At 51.1% G+C, this 17,698-nt stretch overlaps 1 protein-coding gene across 1 annotated transcript in view; it reads right to left on the bottom strand.

Annotated features, from left to right (window-relative positions):
- Positions 1-238: 238 nt before the first annotated feature.
- Positions 239-17,698, bottom strand: part of SYT6 (synaptotagmin 6) — a 57,177-nt gene continuing 39,717 nt past the window's right edge. Inside the window, exons 4-7 of the mRNA XM_059374331.1 lie at positions 14,200-14,320; positions 9,789-9,960; positions 8,448-8,598; positions 239-2,983 (exon numbers count right to left, since the gene is read on the bottom strand). Coding sequence (XP_059230314.1) covers positions 2,912-2,983; positions 8,448-8,598; positions 9,789-9,960; positions 14,200-14,320 — 516 coding nt within the window. The 3' untranslated portion in view covers positions 239-2,911. The remainder of the gene's footprint in view (positions 2,984-8,447; positions 8,599-9,788; positions 9,961-14,199; positions 14,321-17,698) is intronic.

Genomic DNA, 17,698 nt, shown 5'->3' on the forward strand with positions numbered 1-17,698 from the left:
TTAGCTTCGTGGGGTATGCGGGTATTTTCTGGGCAGCACAAAAAACAAACAAGCCTTCCACGGTAGCTCCGATGGAAGGGAACTGGTTATCTACGGGAAACAACACTTAAAGACAAAAGCTGTGCAGTGTCCTGTGTGTATGCGGACGGCTGAGCCTCAGGAACATACGATGACAAGAGAAACGGGCAAGACACAGATTTAATTGAAGAAAAACTTCAGGCTGTGACGGGGCGGGAGACATGAAGCGGTAATTAACAACATAATTATTTAAATGATGTTGCAATTAATTAATATCCTGAGTATGCAAAGGAAGGGAGGGCATCTTTCAGCCCAGAAAAACTGCTGAATAAAGAAGAGAACTTGGCATTTTTTTAAAAACATCAATATGCAAAAGGCCTTGGTTATCATGACTTCAGCAAAGCTCAAAACACCAACCCAAGAAAAAGGCTTCTTGTGGCAGAGAAGCTAACAAATGAATCGACTTTGTATTCCATTTTATTCTGAAACTTGTAATTCATTTTACTCTCATCCGCGAGGAAGAAGTATTGGGCTCGATAATGACGTTGACAGACATTCAGATTCATTCATGCTTTGGGTTGAGGACTAGTCCCCCCAGAAGACACTGGGGGTGGGGCTCCTGGAGCCAAGAGCCTCCCTGGGGTGGGCTTCCCAGCCTGTAGAAATTTACCAAGACCGCTGCAGTGTGAGCAGCAGCAGCTGGGTAGGTAGTGTGGGGCTGACTATCATCTGTTCAGGAAATGATTTCCCAAAACCACTGGGAGGTTCACTTATGTGAGTTAGCTGCTTGGACATAGAAGGGATGTCTGAGAGCAGTAACTATTCCACGGATCACCCTTCCTCCTCCAAGAGTTAAGTGGTCATCCTCGTGTGTCCAGGGCTATGAAGAAGGCAGCTGGACATGCGTTTTGAGATCACTTCCGGAAAGACCCTCTCACCCTCATTTCTGGGCTGCTCATGGCCCAGGAAACTCAACTGTCCCCTTCCTAGTTGCAGGGACCCCACAGCCTCTGCTCAGTGATCGAGACGGCCATCTTGATGAAGTCAGTCTCGAGTCAAGAGACAGAATGAAGATTACGGCCTGCTCTGAGTCTTGTCGTGATTTTGGGTTTTTGTCTCACTCTCAAAAGATCACCCAGCTCAGTACAGCCTGACAAGGATGGCCTCTCGATCACAAGATATTTGGGGAGAAAACTATCTCTATACCAATGACACATGAACTCCTAGCCCAAGGCTTAGTACAGAGTGGGATTTGGTGTATCTGCCTTTGCTTCTCTAAGCTGAAAACTTCTCTGGCCACAATATCTTGGTCATCCTCTCGCCCAGTCTGAACTTTGGGTAGAAGATACTGCCCACAGTTCTATCAGCAGAGAAACCTGATAACTTGGCTTAAGGGGAGGCTTACTTTATTGAGTTTCTGCTCCTAAAGCACGTGACATAAAGACTAAGACACAAGGTGCGTGAATAGCTTTTCCCTTCTTGACCTTCCCCTGGTGGAAGAAGGGGTTCTTCAGCAGACTTGCCTCTTGCCAAGTCACACACACAACTCTGGAAGCTGGCATTGTGTAGTCACAGATAAAGTAGAAACTCACCTCCACAAATTTACCAGGGCTCTACAGACTGTGAGGAAATCAAGCAAGTTATATGTGGTTGGTGGGGAGACCACTACAAACTCAACAGAAACGTACCATTACAATACAGAATAGTTGAAACTTTTTGTTTTTTTTTTCCTAAACTGAATTTGGCCTAAGATAGAGATCTAAAGGGCATGGGGGGAAAGCGTTCACTACCACTAAAACAAACACTGAAATACTTAGTAATCTATAGAACTAAAGTTTAAGATGAATACTGTCCCAGAGTCAAGGGGGCTGAAATAGGCTTAAGCTGGCTTTGTTTCAATCGAGAAGATTCTCTTCACAGAAAGATGGATTCCAGCTGTGACTTGGATTAAAACACCCATTCCCCAAAGAACATTTTATGCAGGTGTTTCTTTGATCTGTGTAGGCATTTTTACACAGTTGCTCGATACTTCATGGAATTCATAAAGCTACGCACGACACAGAAGTCATTCTGAAACACGTGTGCCTTCTCTTCTTTACAACGGAGGTTACTTTTGAGAACAAAGACCCTGCGTTCAAACAAATATGGTCATTAACTGTGGTGTGCCAGAAAACATTCGGCATGTTTAGATTCAGCAGAATCTCATTCCTAAAGAGAGGGGCTGAGTTCTCAGGAGAAGTCAAGACACTTTCAAATGATGAGGAAAGTCAACAAGGAAGTGGAGGCAGATGGGGACACAAGGAGCCCTGCACGACCAGCGGAGCTGCGTGGACACCTCGGAGCGCTCGTGATTTCACCGTAGGACCAGGAGTCTGCATCGCGGTCTGTGTCACAGGAACAGAGAGCTTCCAAGGGTCACAACTAGAGCTTTGTCAAGGCTCTTGGCCCGATTTGCTCCTTCCTGCAGGCTACTGCAGACACAGCCATGGCTCCATCCCACGTCCTTCTCCTCCATGGTTGTGGCACTTGGTGGAGACACAACACTGAAGGAAATCACACCACCTCCCCAGAAGAGAAGACTATTTTACATGGTATTTTATATGAACCAGCTTCTGGACTCTACTCTTCTTTTTCTCCTACTCTTTCCCCCTTCTCTTCTTGGCAGCAGATCCATAAAAAGTGAAAAACCACAGAAAACATCACCTTGAGAGACAAGAAAGACTAAGTAAGACAGGTCTGGCCACACGACAAGGGTCGTGGCCTTGACCCACGCAGGAGCAGTTAAGACTCGTGCTACGGCTGCTGCTGCCCCTGCGCGACACTGTGTTTGGACAGTTGAACGAGTGCAAAAAGAGCGTCGCTGAGTCCCGTTGGTGTCGCCCGGTCGCACAGCTCATGGTGTGGGAGGTGGTTTCGGAGACGGGCACGAGCTCTCGCTGTCAAAGCTGGCAGCCCGGCCCTGCCACTGTGGAGAGGGGAGAAGGCTGGTTACTGATGGCCAAGGGGACTGGCATTTCAACTTTTGAAACTTCTGTGGCCCATGCACTGAATTCACCCTTCCCAGCTTTTCATAAGCTCACTTGAATTTTGCTGTCAGCCATGCGAACACAGAAGGAAAAGAGCTGTAGAGCTTCCAGTTTGGAATACCTGATTTTTTTTTTTTTTTAAAGACCTACTGCAGAGGTAATGAACACTTTCTCCACTGTGTGTGTGTGTGTGTGTTAATGAGATGCTATGACTGGGCCGTTTCTGAGTGCTTCAGCCATTTTTCACAGTGAAAATCGGATTATGTTAGCAGCAAAAGAGGCCGTCTACAGAATGTGCCCTTACTGCCAAGAACCCACGTCCATGAATTATTAGCAATTTGTCTGGGAGCTGTTAGTGCAGCTACAAACCTGATATCACTCTAGCATCCAGCTCTTTTTCTCAGGCTTAATGCTTCCTGTGGGCATTCACACCCACCTTGTGAGGAGCTGGGGGTAGGAGGTGGGCAGCCCCTCGCCCCCTCAGGACCATCCCCTGCCTTCTCCTGACTCACAGGTTGCCCTGTCAGCTCCACCTTGATCCTCCTGTCAAGGTGGGTGATGGAAGGAGGAGTAAGAGAGTGAAGAGGGCTGAGAGTGGATGGACCCGCACCTGAGCCCTTCGACCCATCCTTAACTGAAAAGCCAGTTGTGCTGGGGCACTGTTTTCTGGGCAAAGATCTGACCCCAGGAATATTCTTGACCCATCTTGGGGCCGTGTAACTTCAAAGTGAGGCAGTGTCCACTGTTCACTCCATCCTTCCTGGGAGCTGAGGAGACCCAAACCTCTCCCAGCTGCCCGTGGGTCAAGGCTCCAGAGGGAGTCAGAAAGGTGATCAAGGTGGTTTTTCTGAAACAAAGTACGGCCTCCTCTGCTGCCCCTGAGCTCTGGTGGTCTCCACGATGGAATGAGGGGCTGAGTAGAAGCTTCTCTCTGCACGAACGGGGGCGGGAGGGGGAAGGATGCCGTGCTCCCCACAGCACAGCCGTCTCTAGACAGAGCTGAGCCACCTAAGGAATAGAATGTTTGCCAGCCAGTGTTTCCTACTGGAAATCCACGGCGCTGAGGAGAGACCCCAACCTGCGGGACATCTCCACGCTCCCACTTCTACAGAAAGCCTCTGTCACCTTCCCCAGGCTCGGTCCCTTCATGTCCCTGTACAGGCCATCTGGCAGATCTTCACAACTAACCCCACGCTGGGCCATCGGGTACGGAGGAGGACCACCACTATGTGCCCTAGACCTGAGCAATCTTAGCATGTCCAACCTGGGGGGGGGGGCAGGCCCAGGGCGCCATCCACTCAACTGTCCAGTTCTCATGTATAACAAAACCAAGACACAGAGAAGTCAAGACACCGCTAGTTAGGGGCGGAGCCAGCAGGTGAAACCAGGTCTCCTAACTCCCAGCTCGATGCTCCCTCCACTCCCTCCTGCTGCCAGCTTCGATCCGGCCACAGCCGGAGGAGAAGGAGATGCACGGGGCAAGAGGAAACCTAACATCTTAGGGGCCACACCGGGTACTTACTCCTAACTCCAGGTGACAGTCTCTCTGCTTGCAGCGTCCACGTGAATGAAATCACAACCGAGGGTTTCCCTGGTGAAATATTTTAAATAAATAAGTGCCTGGTTGTTGAGCCCATGGTGACTTCTGACTCAAGTGCCTCTTAACCAGAGGCGACACAAGATGGTCACCAATCCTCTCATCTAGCACACCTCTGTCTTAGGGGATCTACTTTCTCTGTGCCAGCCTTTAGGGCCACTGAAAGTTACACAGTGATTCCTGGCTTCTCCCCTGGTCAAGCATGCCACTTAAACAATCTTAAACAATCTGACTGATAGGCCAATGCGGAGGAGAAAAAGCAAAATGGCCACACAGGGTACCTTTTTTTTTTTTCTTATAATAGCCCAAGTCACGCGGAGCGTAACTGTCCATCCAGGACACATGCAGAAGGCAGGCTGGCTTCCCTGCCAGCCTCTGATTGTTTCTGTGAAGACAGAGGAAGGAGATGGGGTTCGTGGACAACGGGAAGGTGAATGACTCCAGCAGGCTTAGCACGGTGGCTCTGAAGTCAAAAAGACTGGCCTCCCTTCCCTGGTGCCTGGGAAGGTGATTGTGCCAGGACGCCTGTGTTCCTTAAGACCTTTTATTGTTCTGCAATGGGATCACGCTCAGACAGATCTGAAATCTCTGGAAGCTGATCTCCACTTGGCCCTTCATGATAGAACACCTTGGAGAAGGCTGCTGGTCAGCCTTGGCTCTGTGTGCGGTGATAGCAGTGACACGCAGCACCAGGCAGCAGTGCCTGGAGGGAAGGGGACCCCTGCCACCGCTGCCACCAGGGAAGGACGCTTGCTGGGGCTTAATCCATTTCTACTCACTGAAAACATCCCAGCAGGGGAAAATGCCTTTTCAGTTCGTTTGTTCCACTCAACCTTATTTTAAAACCCCAAACAAGTGGGCAAGTAGGGTGCCCTCTGTTCTCATTAATAAAAAAGAAATGATCACGGCACTCGAAACTTCTCAAAGGAAGGTACAATCTAAATAGAGAGTACTTTATAGATGTGAGTACTTTATAGATCTTCCTGGGAGCGGGAGAGTGAGATTTCTGTATATAGGATATGAATGGGAGAAGCAAGTCTCTTGTTCAATGTCCAGAACTTAACCAAGGAGGCAAGATGAGAGCTTTAAGGGGGATTGAGGGGGGAGGTGTTCGAGTGCAAAGCATCACTTGAGCCCAAAGAGGGTTTACTTCCTATCTGCCTGGTAGGGTTTTAAATGCAGTTTTATAAAGATACTCAAACTGTGGGTGCTAAAAGTGTAGGTGAAATCCTAGGTTGCCAAGATGAATGTCATTTTCAGTTTCTTCATACGGAGAAATGATCCGCTGAGCACAAAATGGTAGGGTAATGAGAGGGGGAGGGGCGGGCTCGGGAGCTTGGTGTGCGAGGTCAAGAAAAAAGTAAACCCAAAGGATATAAATCAATTTATTCTCTTTCCGTTTTCCATATACTGTTACTTTCCCTTTACTGTCTCATCAAATATTCATTTTCAAGGGCTTGATTCTACTTTATCTCTCTTTCTTTTGTAGTCTGGACTGGTGAGTCAGAGTTTTCAAAGGAATGGGACTCAGAATCAATTATTTGGCTTAATTAGGTTGTATTCACCGTAGAGTGATTCTGGAACCGAGGGCTGGCACCTTCTGGCCTCTCTGCCCACACCCCCAACTCCAGCCGCCACGGGGCCGGTAGCTTCAGTTTGTGTGGACAGGGCGGCCCAGTCACGTGGGGATGATTATCTTTCTGAGCTGGTGCCATGGGAGTACTCACTGGTTCTATCCGCCATCACTTAGGGTCAGAGTTTCCTAGAAAAGCAGAGATGACAGGAGCCGACCCCCTCATTCACCAACCAAGAAACTGGAGAGGGGGAACAATGAGTTGCCTAAGGCCCTACAGCCCATCAGCTTACATGTCCCTGCCCCTAAACCACTCTGAACATTTTAGTATGCTTATTCTACTCGTAAATATCTCCAAAAGATTTAAGAGGGGGGAGGTGCACGGCACCCTTCACTGGTTGAATCAGGCCTGGGTTCAGTGAGGCACAGGGTGTGGACCCCAGGTCATCTTCGGTTCCTTCCAGGAGCTGCCTCCTGTGGAGTCGGAGGGTGGTAGTGGGTGCCTCACCCACACCCTGTAGGGAGCCTTCTGCCTAAGAGGGGGCAGAGGCTCCCTTGGGGGAAGAGAGCTGAGGGACAGGTCTCTGTCATCCAAGCTTCACGACTGTGAATGAAGGCAACCACAAGACAGAACCAGGAGCCCTCTGGTGAACAGGAGCTTTGTGTGGATGCCTTACTTCTCCATGCTCACCCCAAAGACATGCCTACCGCAGTGGGTAAATCAGTTAGCCTGGCTCCCAGAGCCCTCTCTCCCTCAGAGCCCTCAGTCTCTCCTAAGACCACCCACACCGCTGCAAGCAGGGAGAGACAGGCCTGATCACACCGAGAAGAGAAGGCAGAGCCGCCAGGTCCTCTGGCTTTGCTGCTCGTGCCTTTCCCGTGTCCCAGAGCCAGAAGAAGGGATTACAATTACAGTTAACCCTTGAACAACACTGGGATTAGGGGCACTGACCCTCCACAGAGTCAAAGATCTGCTATGACTTTGACTCCTCCAAAACTTAACTACTCATCACCTACTGTTGGCCAGAAGCCTTACTGATAACATCAGCAGTCCATGAACACATACTTTCGATGTTATAGGAAGTCTATACTGTATTCTTACAATAAAGTGAGAGAAAAGAAAATGTCATTAAGAAAGTTGTAAGGGAGAGAAAACACATTTACAGTGTTGTTCTGTATTTATTTAAAAAAAAAAAATCCACACACACGTGGACCTGCACCATTTGAACTGTGCTGTTCAAAGGTCCACAGTCCTCTGTGTTTAAGGTGACTGCTTTGAAGCTGAGGGGCCATGTGGTGTAAGAGTTAAAGCTTTATTTATTTTGTTTATTAGTCGATTTTCCCCATTTTAACCTCTGGACTTCCTAGGCTTGAAGCCTGGGATGAACAAACAACCACCTATCTTTTTAGGGTATGGATTGGGGTATGAGATCCTCAAAATGAGGTTTCAGGCTCGCCTGGCTACCCCCACATCCCAACCCTTTGGGAAAAAGCAGGCCTGGGAGCCACCAGGATGATAATTCGCAGGATCTCACACTGGTGCAGTTTGGTGAAGGGGGAGCCGGCTGTAAAGATCATGGGAAGGGACATTTTCTTTTGCCACTGAGAGAAATGACCGGCTGGAGATTATACAGCAAGTCTGAAGGGGCCGAGTTTGGAGCCCAAGGCACAGGACTCCTGGGTAGTGCTCCACATGTTCCATCCCTGTTAGGATCCCGTCAGATAGCGTGACGCCTTGAAGCCATGCTCTCTCCAGCCGTGGGAGAACCAGCTTTCACGGCAGCAGGATCTCGTCTCTGGCCATCCCCAATGGAGGCCATGAAGACTGCCTGAGGACAGCCTGGCTAGAGCCTCAGGGAGCATAGTGATTCAACAAGGGTCGAATTTCTTGCCAAGTTCTGAGCTCACCCTCGTGGGGCTTTCTCCCAGAGGACCGAGTTGGCCCAGGGGCTCTGTGAAAGCATTCCGGGCCTGGCACTGGGGAGCCGCTGGGAGGGCTTCCTCCCGGTTTTAATTTTCCATTTAGGACTCAGTGTCACTTTCAATATACTCAGCATCAGAGGCTTTCTGTCAGGCAGCCCCCCACCCCCATCCTTCTCCACCTCCTTCCTGCTGCTTCCGTGCACCCCGGGAAGGAGCAACGCAGGCGAGGTCACACAGCCGCCGACTGCCATTCTCCAGCCCGCGTGGCCATGCAGCAAACATGCCAAGGGCCGAGCACGACCTCACCCACCTCTTTGAAGGATTTCTTTACCTCCACCAAGGAGTGCCAGTGTGCGATGGGCTTCCGCGGGTATGCCAGCATCTCGTTCCAGTGGTCCCGGCCCAGGCCCTCAGCATTGATCCCCACACGGCAGACTCCTATGATCTCATTGTGGCCCACTCTGGGGGAGAAACAAAGGGCCTGGAGCTGGTGTCTGGACATGCTACCAGAAAGGGAGGTCCAGGGGTCTGGGATTCTGCCTGGCAGGGCTAACTCAGAGTGCTGAGCTCTGAAAATAGATGCTTGGCAAGGTCTCTCTCGGACGACCAGTGGCAGTGAAGCTTCAGCCTCCTTGGGTGGACATTGACTCAGACAGATGAGAAAAAGGTTATAAACGCCTTTGGGATCTCAGGAAATGGTGGGCAGATGGCCTGACTTTAGGGAACAGGAGAATTTCAGTCTTTTCTCTTCTTTGACTCAGCTAGCACATCACACCCTCGCTCGAGACATCGGCTTTTGGAAATAAATCACCCTGCTCTAAGCACCACTTCTCCATACCGCCAGTGGTTAGAATGTGATTTACTCACTCAGCAAGAATATCAGTCTTCACGCAAATATGTTCAGCGAGTACCTAGTATGCCCGAGAACTTGTGCTAAAAATCCTAGATGAAGGCTTTACTGCATGTTTGTTTTGTGGTTTTTTTTTTTAATTTTTTTTTTTTTTATTTCCCCTCCTTCAGCTGGAGTGAAATGGAGAGGAGTCATGGTGGCTCGGGGCGGAGGTTGGGGGGGAGGGGTTGTTGGGAAACATTTTTGAGCCAGCCTTGATGGAAGGTAGGATTTGGGTAAGTGGAAGAGAAGAAATCCATGCAAGGAAGGGGAAATGAAGTTGGATGATGATGCTGGGTCCAGATTCTGGAAGGTCTTGAGAAACCAGGGGAAGGGCCCGGATTAACAGGAACCACAGAGGGTTCTGAAGAAAGTGGTTTTTAAGGAAGGCGAGCCTCCCACGCATTGGCTGACTTGAGTCAGGGAGTGGTGGAGGCCGTCTGCTGGGAGGCTGCACAGCTGTCTGTCAGTGGGAACGGTAGGTAGTAGCATAAGAAATGGAGAGGAGAGGTGCTCGGACTTGGTGCCAGATGGAGGAAAAGGAATCCGCAGGAGCGCATTCAGGGAAACTGATGGGTGGAAATGGGCCTGCTGGGAATCAAAGCATGAGCTTCTGCTCAGGGGAATCCAGGCTCTTCCTCAAACTTCTGCACCTTTCTTGAGTAGAGCCAGACTTGAGGCCAATGGGCTCCTGAAACCCTGCACTGCCCTGGCGTGGGGGTGAGAGGCAGGAAACCTTGGCCCTCCGGGACCCTCACCTACCGATCATAATCCATAACCGAGATGAGCAGACTGACTTGATCCATGTTCTCTGGGGGGATGTCAAAGATGATGGCTTCATTGTAGACAGGATTTAGAGTGTTTTTCTTTATGGTCGTTTTCTTCTTCTTCAGTCTCCGCCCGTCACAAAGCAGGGACACTTTGACATATGGATCTGCACCAGTGGGAGTGATGGGAAGGGAAGGGAGCATGTTAACCAGATGTCCTGGAACATCATTTGCAGCAGAGGGATGGAAGCCATGGACCTACTGTTGCTCATCGGATGGTACCAGTGGGTTGTTAGGATAATTAAGCCACCTTGTATTTATGCAGCGCACCTGTCTCTGAGGACACTTCGTGCTTCATAAAACACAGAGTCTTTAGCGACCTCAGGATTATTGGGAGAACGCCTAATGGACTTTCACCAATGGTGAAGTTGGCCTCAAATCAGACAGGACACCTGCCTGTGGGGATGCGGTTCACGGCCCCACCTCCCAGCTCCATGATGGCCAGCTGGCTCCGAAGGGTGGTGAAGCTGAGCAAAGGCACCCTTCCTTTCACCTGCTTGGAGTCCTTTCCTCTGGGGGTTCATCAGCATTATTAACCAAAGGATAAGGGGAGGGGGTAAAAACAGAAGCCGATGACACCCAAGGAGTCGCAGCTGTCAGAGTAAAGGCATGGTGACAGTCGCAATGCTGTTGTGTCCTCCCACCTGACAAGAGGATTATGGGTCTCATTGTCCCAGCAAGCTCATTTCCAGCTGGCATCAAGAAGGACCCTGCTCTCTGCTTCCCCGGAAGCCGTTTCCTGCCCACTTTGGGGCAGAGGAGGAGGACGGAGCTGTGCTGGGGCCCAGAGTAAGGCGGGTTCCTGAGATTCAGGGCAGCCCGGTGACATTTCACTGCCCAGTGGGACCTTGGATCCTCTCCATCGCCAGAGGAGATAGCTTTTTACTGAGCCTCCACACGCCCCCCTCCCTGTCCCTTCTTTAGCTTTCTGAATACATGTTTCATGGTCACCCTTCTACCCTGAAATTTCCCACTCATCTGAGTGAAGGGACACCTATTGTAGCTCATAGCACAGGTGTCTCAGGCACCATCATAATGGTTATTTATGCGTCACAGCTCAAGAAATGGGAGAGCGACTCACAGGTAATAACAGCTTCTGAGATGCTGATATACTGAGACACCTTCTTGCCTAGGAGCCAGGTTTCCTGGGACGCCATGGGGGCGGTGGGGTGGGGAGGTTGTGGGCCGAGCGGCCGCTGCCTGGAACCTTGAGGCCCAGGCACGTGGTTCTATCTCCTGGCCACTGAGCACCTGCCAGGCCCTCACGCTCCCTGGACATCGATCACAGGGCAGCTGAGGCACCCAGCGCTGGGGAAGCTAGAGAGAACTACAACATGTGAGTGGAGACACCAAGCCTTGAAGGCATTGCCGCAGACACCCAGAGGAGCTGCGGACTAACTAACTCGACAGGGCAGCTATGCCTTAACCATGGGGGCACTCAGGTTTACGAGGGAGCTGGCAAGACTGTGATTAAACAGTGGTGTTTAATCGACCTGCTGTTTCCAATGACCCATTTGGAAGGCCCTGCTCTCGGAGGTGTTGTCAGTAAAAAGGAAGGTGGGGTTCCTAGAACCTCTGTGAGACAGCTTTCTGATGTTGGAGGGCTCTATTCTCTATGGATATGCCCAGGGCAGGGTAGAGGTCCGAGCAGTCAGGTGGAGAAAGCTTGTTATAAGACCCATCACTAACACGGCAACGTCTACACTCCGTAATGTGGACAGTGCCTTGGAAAGCGTTTTCAGGCTTGAGGCTGCCCAAGTGCTTTCCTAGCCCTTACCATGCCCATTCCCATGCATTCCCACAGCCCAGCGGTGTCCCATGCCACCTAGCTTGGAAAAAATGTGACAAAGCCAACTGTCCCAGAGGCCACTAGGCAGATAGCTGGCTTATCACTAACTGGGAGAGACTCAGCTTCCTTCCCCCCCCTCTGTTCACTCCTACGAGGCATATCCATTTATAAAACTCAGTGGGTGTAGCTCCCTTGGAGAGACCATCAATCTCGTGATTGTCCAAGAGGCTAAGCAGAGGGATGACTGTTCCTTAGCATTCTCTGGGGCCAAAAAGTGTGTGGCTTCCAGCGGAATGCTGGCTTTGTAAGACCTTGGAGGTTGTTTGCTCTCTAAGAGCCTATGATGTTCCATGCAGCTGAGGGAGGGGGCACAAAGCCTGGCCGTACCTTTTATCCCATTGTCGTGGGAACCATCACAGTCTAGCATTCAGTATGTGCCAGGCACTGTGCTGAGATTTATGTACCTTGTGTCTTTTAAGTTTCCCACCAATGCTATAGAATATCTATCATCATCATCCCCTTTTAGAGATAGGGAGATGGAGGCTGGAGAGATTCAGGAACTTGCCTCGGATTTGAACCTAGATCTGTCTGACTCCAAAGTTTACATTTTAAGCCACTAGACTCAAATCAGTAAAGACCAGATGTGGGAAAGATGAGTGCTGTTGCTCATCACTCTTTTGCGGTGTCCTGATCCTTATTATTATTTTGTCATCATTCCAGTGGATGGGCTTAGGGAATTGACTCAGGACTAGTAAAATCAAGGAGACTAGGTAGACCCTCAGGTTTGGTGGTCAATGTCATAGAAATCAAGAACAGACAGTGAGCTCCACTCACTCCCTGCTTTAGCCCAAGATCCAAGCAAGTCTGGACCGACGGCAACCTCAAACTCATCCTCAAAAACAAGAGATCTTGTTTGAGAGGCCCCCCCGCACACATGCCCCATTGTTTCACCCTCTGACAAGGCTCCTTGCACTATTCATTCATTCATTCATTCAAAATATATTTATCCAAAGCCTAGTGTGTTGCATGCTCTGTTCCAGACACTTGCTTACATCTGTGAACCAAACAGGCAGAAATTCCTGACAAAAAGAGGACCCCTGAATTTTCAGAATCAAACTGAGATTTAACAGCAGATTCCAAACCCAGGTAGAAAAGAGGGTCAATTGCAAGAGGAAGATTAGAATTTAGCGTGAGAAAAATCTCTCCCCCCAACCCTCTGATGTGGAACGGCCGTTACGATTACCTCAGTGGCTTTGCCGTAAGCTCTCTCTCTAGCACATCAATTTAATTACACCAGAGAAGATAGTGTGGGGACTTAGGCAGCAAAATCCTATTTCCCTCAGCAGACTTGACAGTCCTCAGCGAATTTCTGTCCCCAGCATGCACTTATTTTGATATTGAAATGAAATCTACATTGGCTGTATTTTTGGAGGACGCCGACTTGGAGGGGCCTGAGAGCTTTGCACACGTCGGGAGAGGCTCTTTAAGCCCTTCCCGGCGTCCTCCCCGAAGTGCAGTGGGAGCTCCAGCGGAAGGAGCATTAGGGTGGATGCTACCTTGGGGAGCTTTTGGCCTGGAAGACTCAAGCGCTGCTCAGAGATGGGGGGCTGGGAGCAAAAGCTCTGAGGGAGTCAAAGCGGTAGCAGACACACATTACCTCAGCGTTTTCCAACTACCTTTCCCCAAAACCCAATTTTTCAAGGTCTAATACCTCATCTTCCAGCTACACCAGGTCATACCTGGGCCCGGAGGTTTGCAGCTGGACCATCCCCTCTTTATAGTCACTGTGCTAATACTAAGGGGTTTTCGAGGAAAATAAATAATGAATGAATAAAAGGAAACATCGGCACCTCTGGAGTGGTTTGACACTGGAAATCTGTTTCATCAGAAGAGCCACTTGGGTGATGGGTCTAGAGAAACAAGCTTTTCCCTACATTTGCAACTCTGAGCACAGCCCAGGCTGTTCTGCACATTTGCTCTTTGGGATACTTCTCGGGCTAATGTGAGCCGACAGGGGGAAGGAGGCTCCTGGGACTCAAACAATGCCTCTGTTGTATCAAAACTCCGATACCTCCTCTGACAACGACTTCTAGAATCATGGGAAGAATCACGACTTACAGAATCACAGAAAGGATCAGTCTCTGCTTGGCCCCCAATCAAGCATGTCCTCAGTTGCTAGAACAGGACTTATTCTGTACCTAAGAGCAATCCTGGTGCAGGGGCTGGGGCCACGAGCCCTGCAGAAAAAACTCATATATAAATACACTTGGCTTTGCAGGGGCTTTGTCCCCTTGACTAGATAGATCTGTGGGGCTGCCCCAGGGCCATGCGAACCTACAAACATTTGCACGCTCAAACTTGACAAAACCCTTGAAAGTCCTGGGGCCTCATGTAACTAGAAAGAATTCCCTTGTTTTGTTTTGTTTTTTAATTTGTTTTTGTTTTTGGTTTGCTTTTTGTTTGTTTTCCCCTGTTTATTTCTTATTCTCTTTCCTTTGCAGGAAAATGACAGGAGGAGCTAATGCCAATGGGCAGGCCACTTGGGGAGAAGAGATACCTGAGTAGCCTGTGATGTCCATCGCCTTGAGGTTCCGACATTTGATCACTGTGAGGGTGAGCCGGCCTGCTGTTGGCAGGTAGCACAGGGAGAACATGATCTCTCCCAGATCCACGCTTTCCTGCAAAAAAGCAGACAAGAGGGCACATGAAGGGAACACGGCTCCCAGGGCCACTGCCGAGGGCCACTCTGGGACCTAGGAGAAGGCTCTTTGAGGCTGAGTGCCTTGTCTTTTGGACCTGAGGGTCTGGCCTCCCTGCTGGGAGTAACTGGGACTAAAAGACTATGAGAATGATGTTCCTCTTCAGTAGAATCTGCCCTGTGCATTGTTCCTTCTCAACTCTGCTCAGATGCTGGTCCCAGTCCTCGCCATCCTGCTGGGGCCTACCCTGCCCTCCATTGGCCCTTGGCTGCAGCCTCCAGACCAGCAGCCCCGGAGTGGCCCCGTCCTGTTCCCCTCCAGTTTGCCCTTCTCAGCCACTGGTCCCCTTTGACTCCACACCCCAGGCCCTGCCCGGCTGTGGGCATGACAGTGTCCCACACAAGACACGCTCCGGCCAGCCGGGGCTCTCTCCTTGCAGGTCTGCCACCAGCCCCCAGGCTCAGTTGTCCCTCACCAGTCCCTCTGCCCAGCAGCTTCCCCACCTCTCCGGAGAACCACCCAGCACTCTAACCTCCAGGCCTCATCACGAAAGCACAAAGGATCATGACCTTGCTCAGGCCATGCTGCCTAGCAGAGGTACACTCCCCATCCTGGGTCTGTGCCAGGCCTTGGATCCACCTTGTCCTTTTCTCTCAAATGTGATCATCCCTCGAATATGACCCGGCAGAGAATATAGCACCTCCTGCCCCCGGGGGCGCCCAATCCTAGGAAGTTTCTCAGTAAACTTCAAAGAGGGTAAGAATGTCTGTCTGTCCAGTGAAACCGCACTTGGCTGGACTGTTTCTTCTCCCTGCTCCCCACTTGATGGAGGAGGATGCTGTTGTTGCCAAAACTACCCCCAGGCTCTGAGGCAGGTCTGGTGCGCCCCTCCCTGGCCCCTAACCCTGGGTGAAGGAGGAGGGCAGGGTTTGGAGGGGCTCTGATTTCGGATGGGCCATCCGCTTGCTAATTCATTCATTCAGTCAATCGACAAATGTTCACTGAGCGCCTGCTCTGTGCAAGTGGTGTTCTGTGTGCTAGAGATAAGGGAAAAAAACAAAATACACAACCCTCCCCCCTACCCCTGCCCCAACGGCCCCACGGAGCTTACATTTTATTCAGGCAAAGGACAAGAAAAAAGTTAAAAAGTTAGACGGTGAAAAGTATCGAGGAGAAAAATGTAAGGCAGGGAAGGGGGATGTGTCATGCTCATAGGAGAGGCCACAGTTGTTTGAATTTTAGACAGGTTGGCCGGGGCAGGCCTCCCTGAGGAGCCAACGTGTGAGAAAGAGAGCAGTCAAGGGTGACACCAAGGTTTCTGTCCCTTCTTCTCATAAAGAACCCCCCTTGTTCAGGACTCCTAGAAACACCTGACACCTGGCCCCAGCTAGAGATGAATCCAAGCCTCTCACCGCCTTCCAGAGCATGGGGTCCCAGGGTTCTCCTCTAGGCGGGATGGGTGCCCACCCTCGCTCTAGCGCAAGACTCAGCCTTGGTCTTTTTATTTGCCTCCACCGTTGAATCCCAGAGCAGCAGAAAGGGAACCCCCCAGCTCCCCAGGAGGGGGGCTGGGGGCACAGAGGTGTACACTCCTTAGAGGTGGGAACCCCTCCAGCACACAGAAGCCCACAGCAGTGCAGAGCCAGCAAGCTGACACCCACAGCCACGAACTCTCTTGTGCACAGCAACTCTGTGAGGCAGGAAGTGTCCTTATTCCTTCCACTTCACAGGCTGAAGACCTCAGTGTTCAAACACAGGTCTCAAAGCTCTGCCCAGGCTTACACCGCTGGTGGGAGACGCAGCTGGACTCCTGACTCTTAGGAGAGCGCTCCTCCCACTCACTTTATCTTGAAGCACCGTCAGGCTCACCCAGGGAGCACCTCAAGAGGACTCTGGCTCCTCTAGAACTTGGCTCCATGCTCTGTGGAGATAGAGTCCCCCCTCAGCACACACATGGTCTTGGGGGGTGTATAGTTTGAAAAAGGTGCCAGGGTCCCCATCTCCCTCGGGTATGTCTCCTGTCCCCCTAGTCCCCTAGTCCAAGGAGGGAGACAAAGGAAATGGCCCTGTGGCATGGTGCTGAGGAAGTGCAACCTTCCCCTCATGTAGCAGGTCCCTGGTGCACCTGGCTGGAAGTTCTACCTCTGACCAAGGCACTGAGGCATGAGGGGGCCCCCAGCTCCCTTTATTTCCCTCATAAGCCTCGTAGGTTCATTCCTACTCGAAGCTAGAGAAACCTTTCAGACTCAGTCATGTGTCTGCCATATGCCAAGTCTTTTGCCAAATCATCTCAGTGAGTCTTACTACAGCCCCCCAAGGTGCGTGCTCTTATCCCCACTGCAGACAGGAGAAAAGGACTGTTTGGTGAAGTTACGTAGCTTGCCCAAGTTAAGCCACTTGCGTGACTAGTGAGTGCTCTGGTGCCAGTTTTTACAGATCCAGGCTGCTGCTCAAATACTACACCGAGGCTCCCCCTGTTCGGCTTCTGGAATCAAGAAGCTTGCGTCTTAGCTTGCATTGAGGGTCCCATCTTACTTCCTCACCTCACTTCCTCTCTACTCCTCTACGCCAACCCTCCGTTCCACAAGACTGGTGGAGCTTCGGTCCCTTTTGCCAAAATGTTTCTCCTCTTGTCCTGGCACAGGCAATGCTATGCATCTTGCAGGGGTCCTCACCCAGGGTCCAGCCCACGGAGAGCACCTCTCCCCCCTACCCTGGCCGCACCTTCTGCCCCTGAGTCACGGTGTTACCAAGTCCCCCCCTCTGCTGCCCCCGTGCCCTCCTACTAACCTCTGGTGAGTGGAGACCCCTTTGGGTTTAGCTTTGCTTTACACCTACCCCTGCTTCAGAAGCGGCCACGTGTGAGAGGAGCTCCATGAACGCAAACTGAAACACAAGGCCCTATCTTAGCCAGGAGAGCCCTGGAAGGAGTGCTTCTCAATGTCAGTGGCCCCCTCTGAAGGGGCTGATTTCCCTGCCACTGTCCCCCTACAATGCAGAGTGGCCCTTTCAAGGGCTGTCTTATCTGGGGGAGTCCGAGCTGATTTGTTTTGGACTCGGGAGACTGGCTTGGGGTGTGGGGGAATCATGTGTAGCTCTCTGCACTGCTCTCAAGGATGGCTCCCTCCAGGGGGGCACCAGCCCAGCAGGGCCCCCTCTTTCCTTGACAGGACTGTGGCAGCTGGGCAGCACAGGGGTGCTGAGTCTACGGCGTGGTATGGGGCTCCCTACCCCCATTGTGGTCCCTGCTTCTGACCGTGAACTCCTTTCTTCATGCACAGTAAAGAAAACAAGCCAAAATCTGCCCCCATGACTTGCAGGCAGAGAGATAACAGGAGCGAAGGGGCATGCAGCTGG

The sequence above is a fragment of the Mustela nigripes genome, chromosome 14 (assembly GCF_022355385.1).
Source record: "Mustela nigripes isolate SB6536 chromosome 14, MUSNIG.SB6536, whole genome shotgun sequence".
NCBI classification, from domain to species: domain Eukaryota; kingdom Metazoa; phylum Chordata; class Mammalia; order Carnivora; family Mustelidae; genus Mustela; species Mustela nigripes.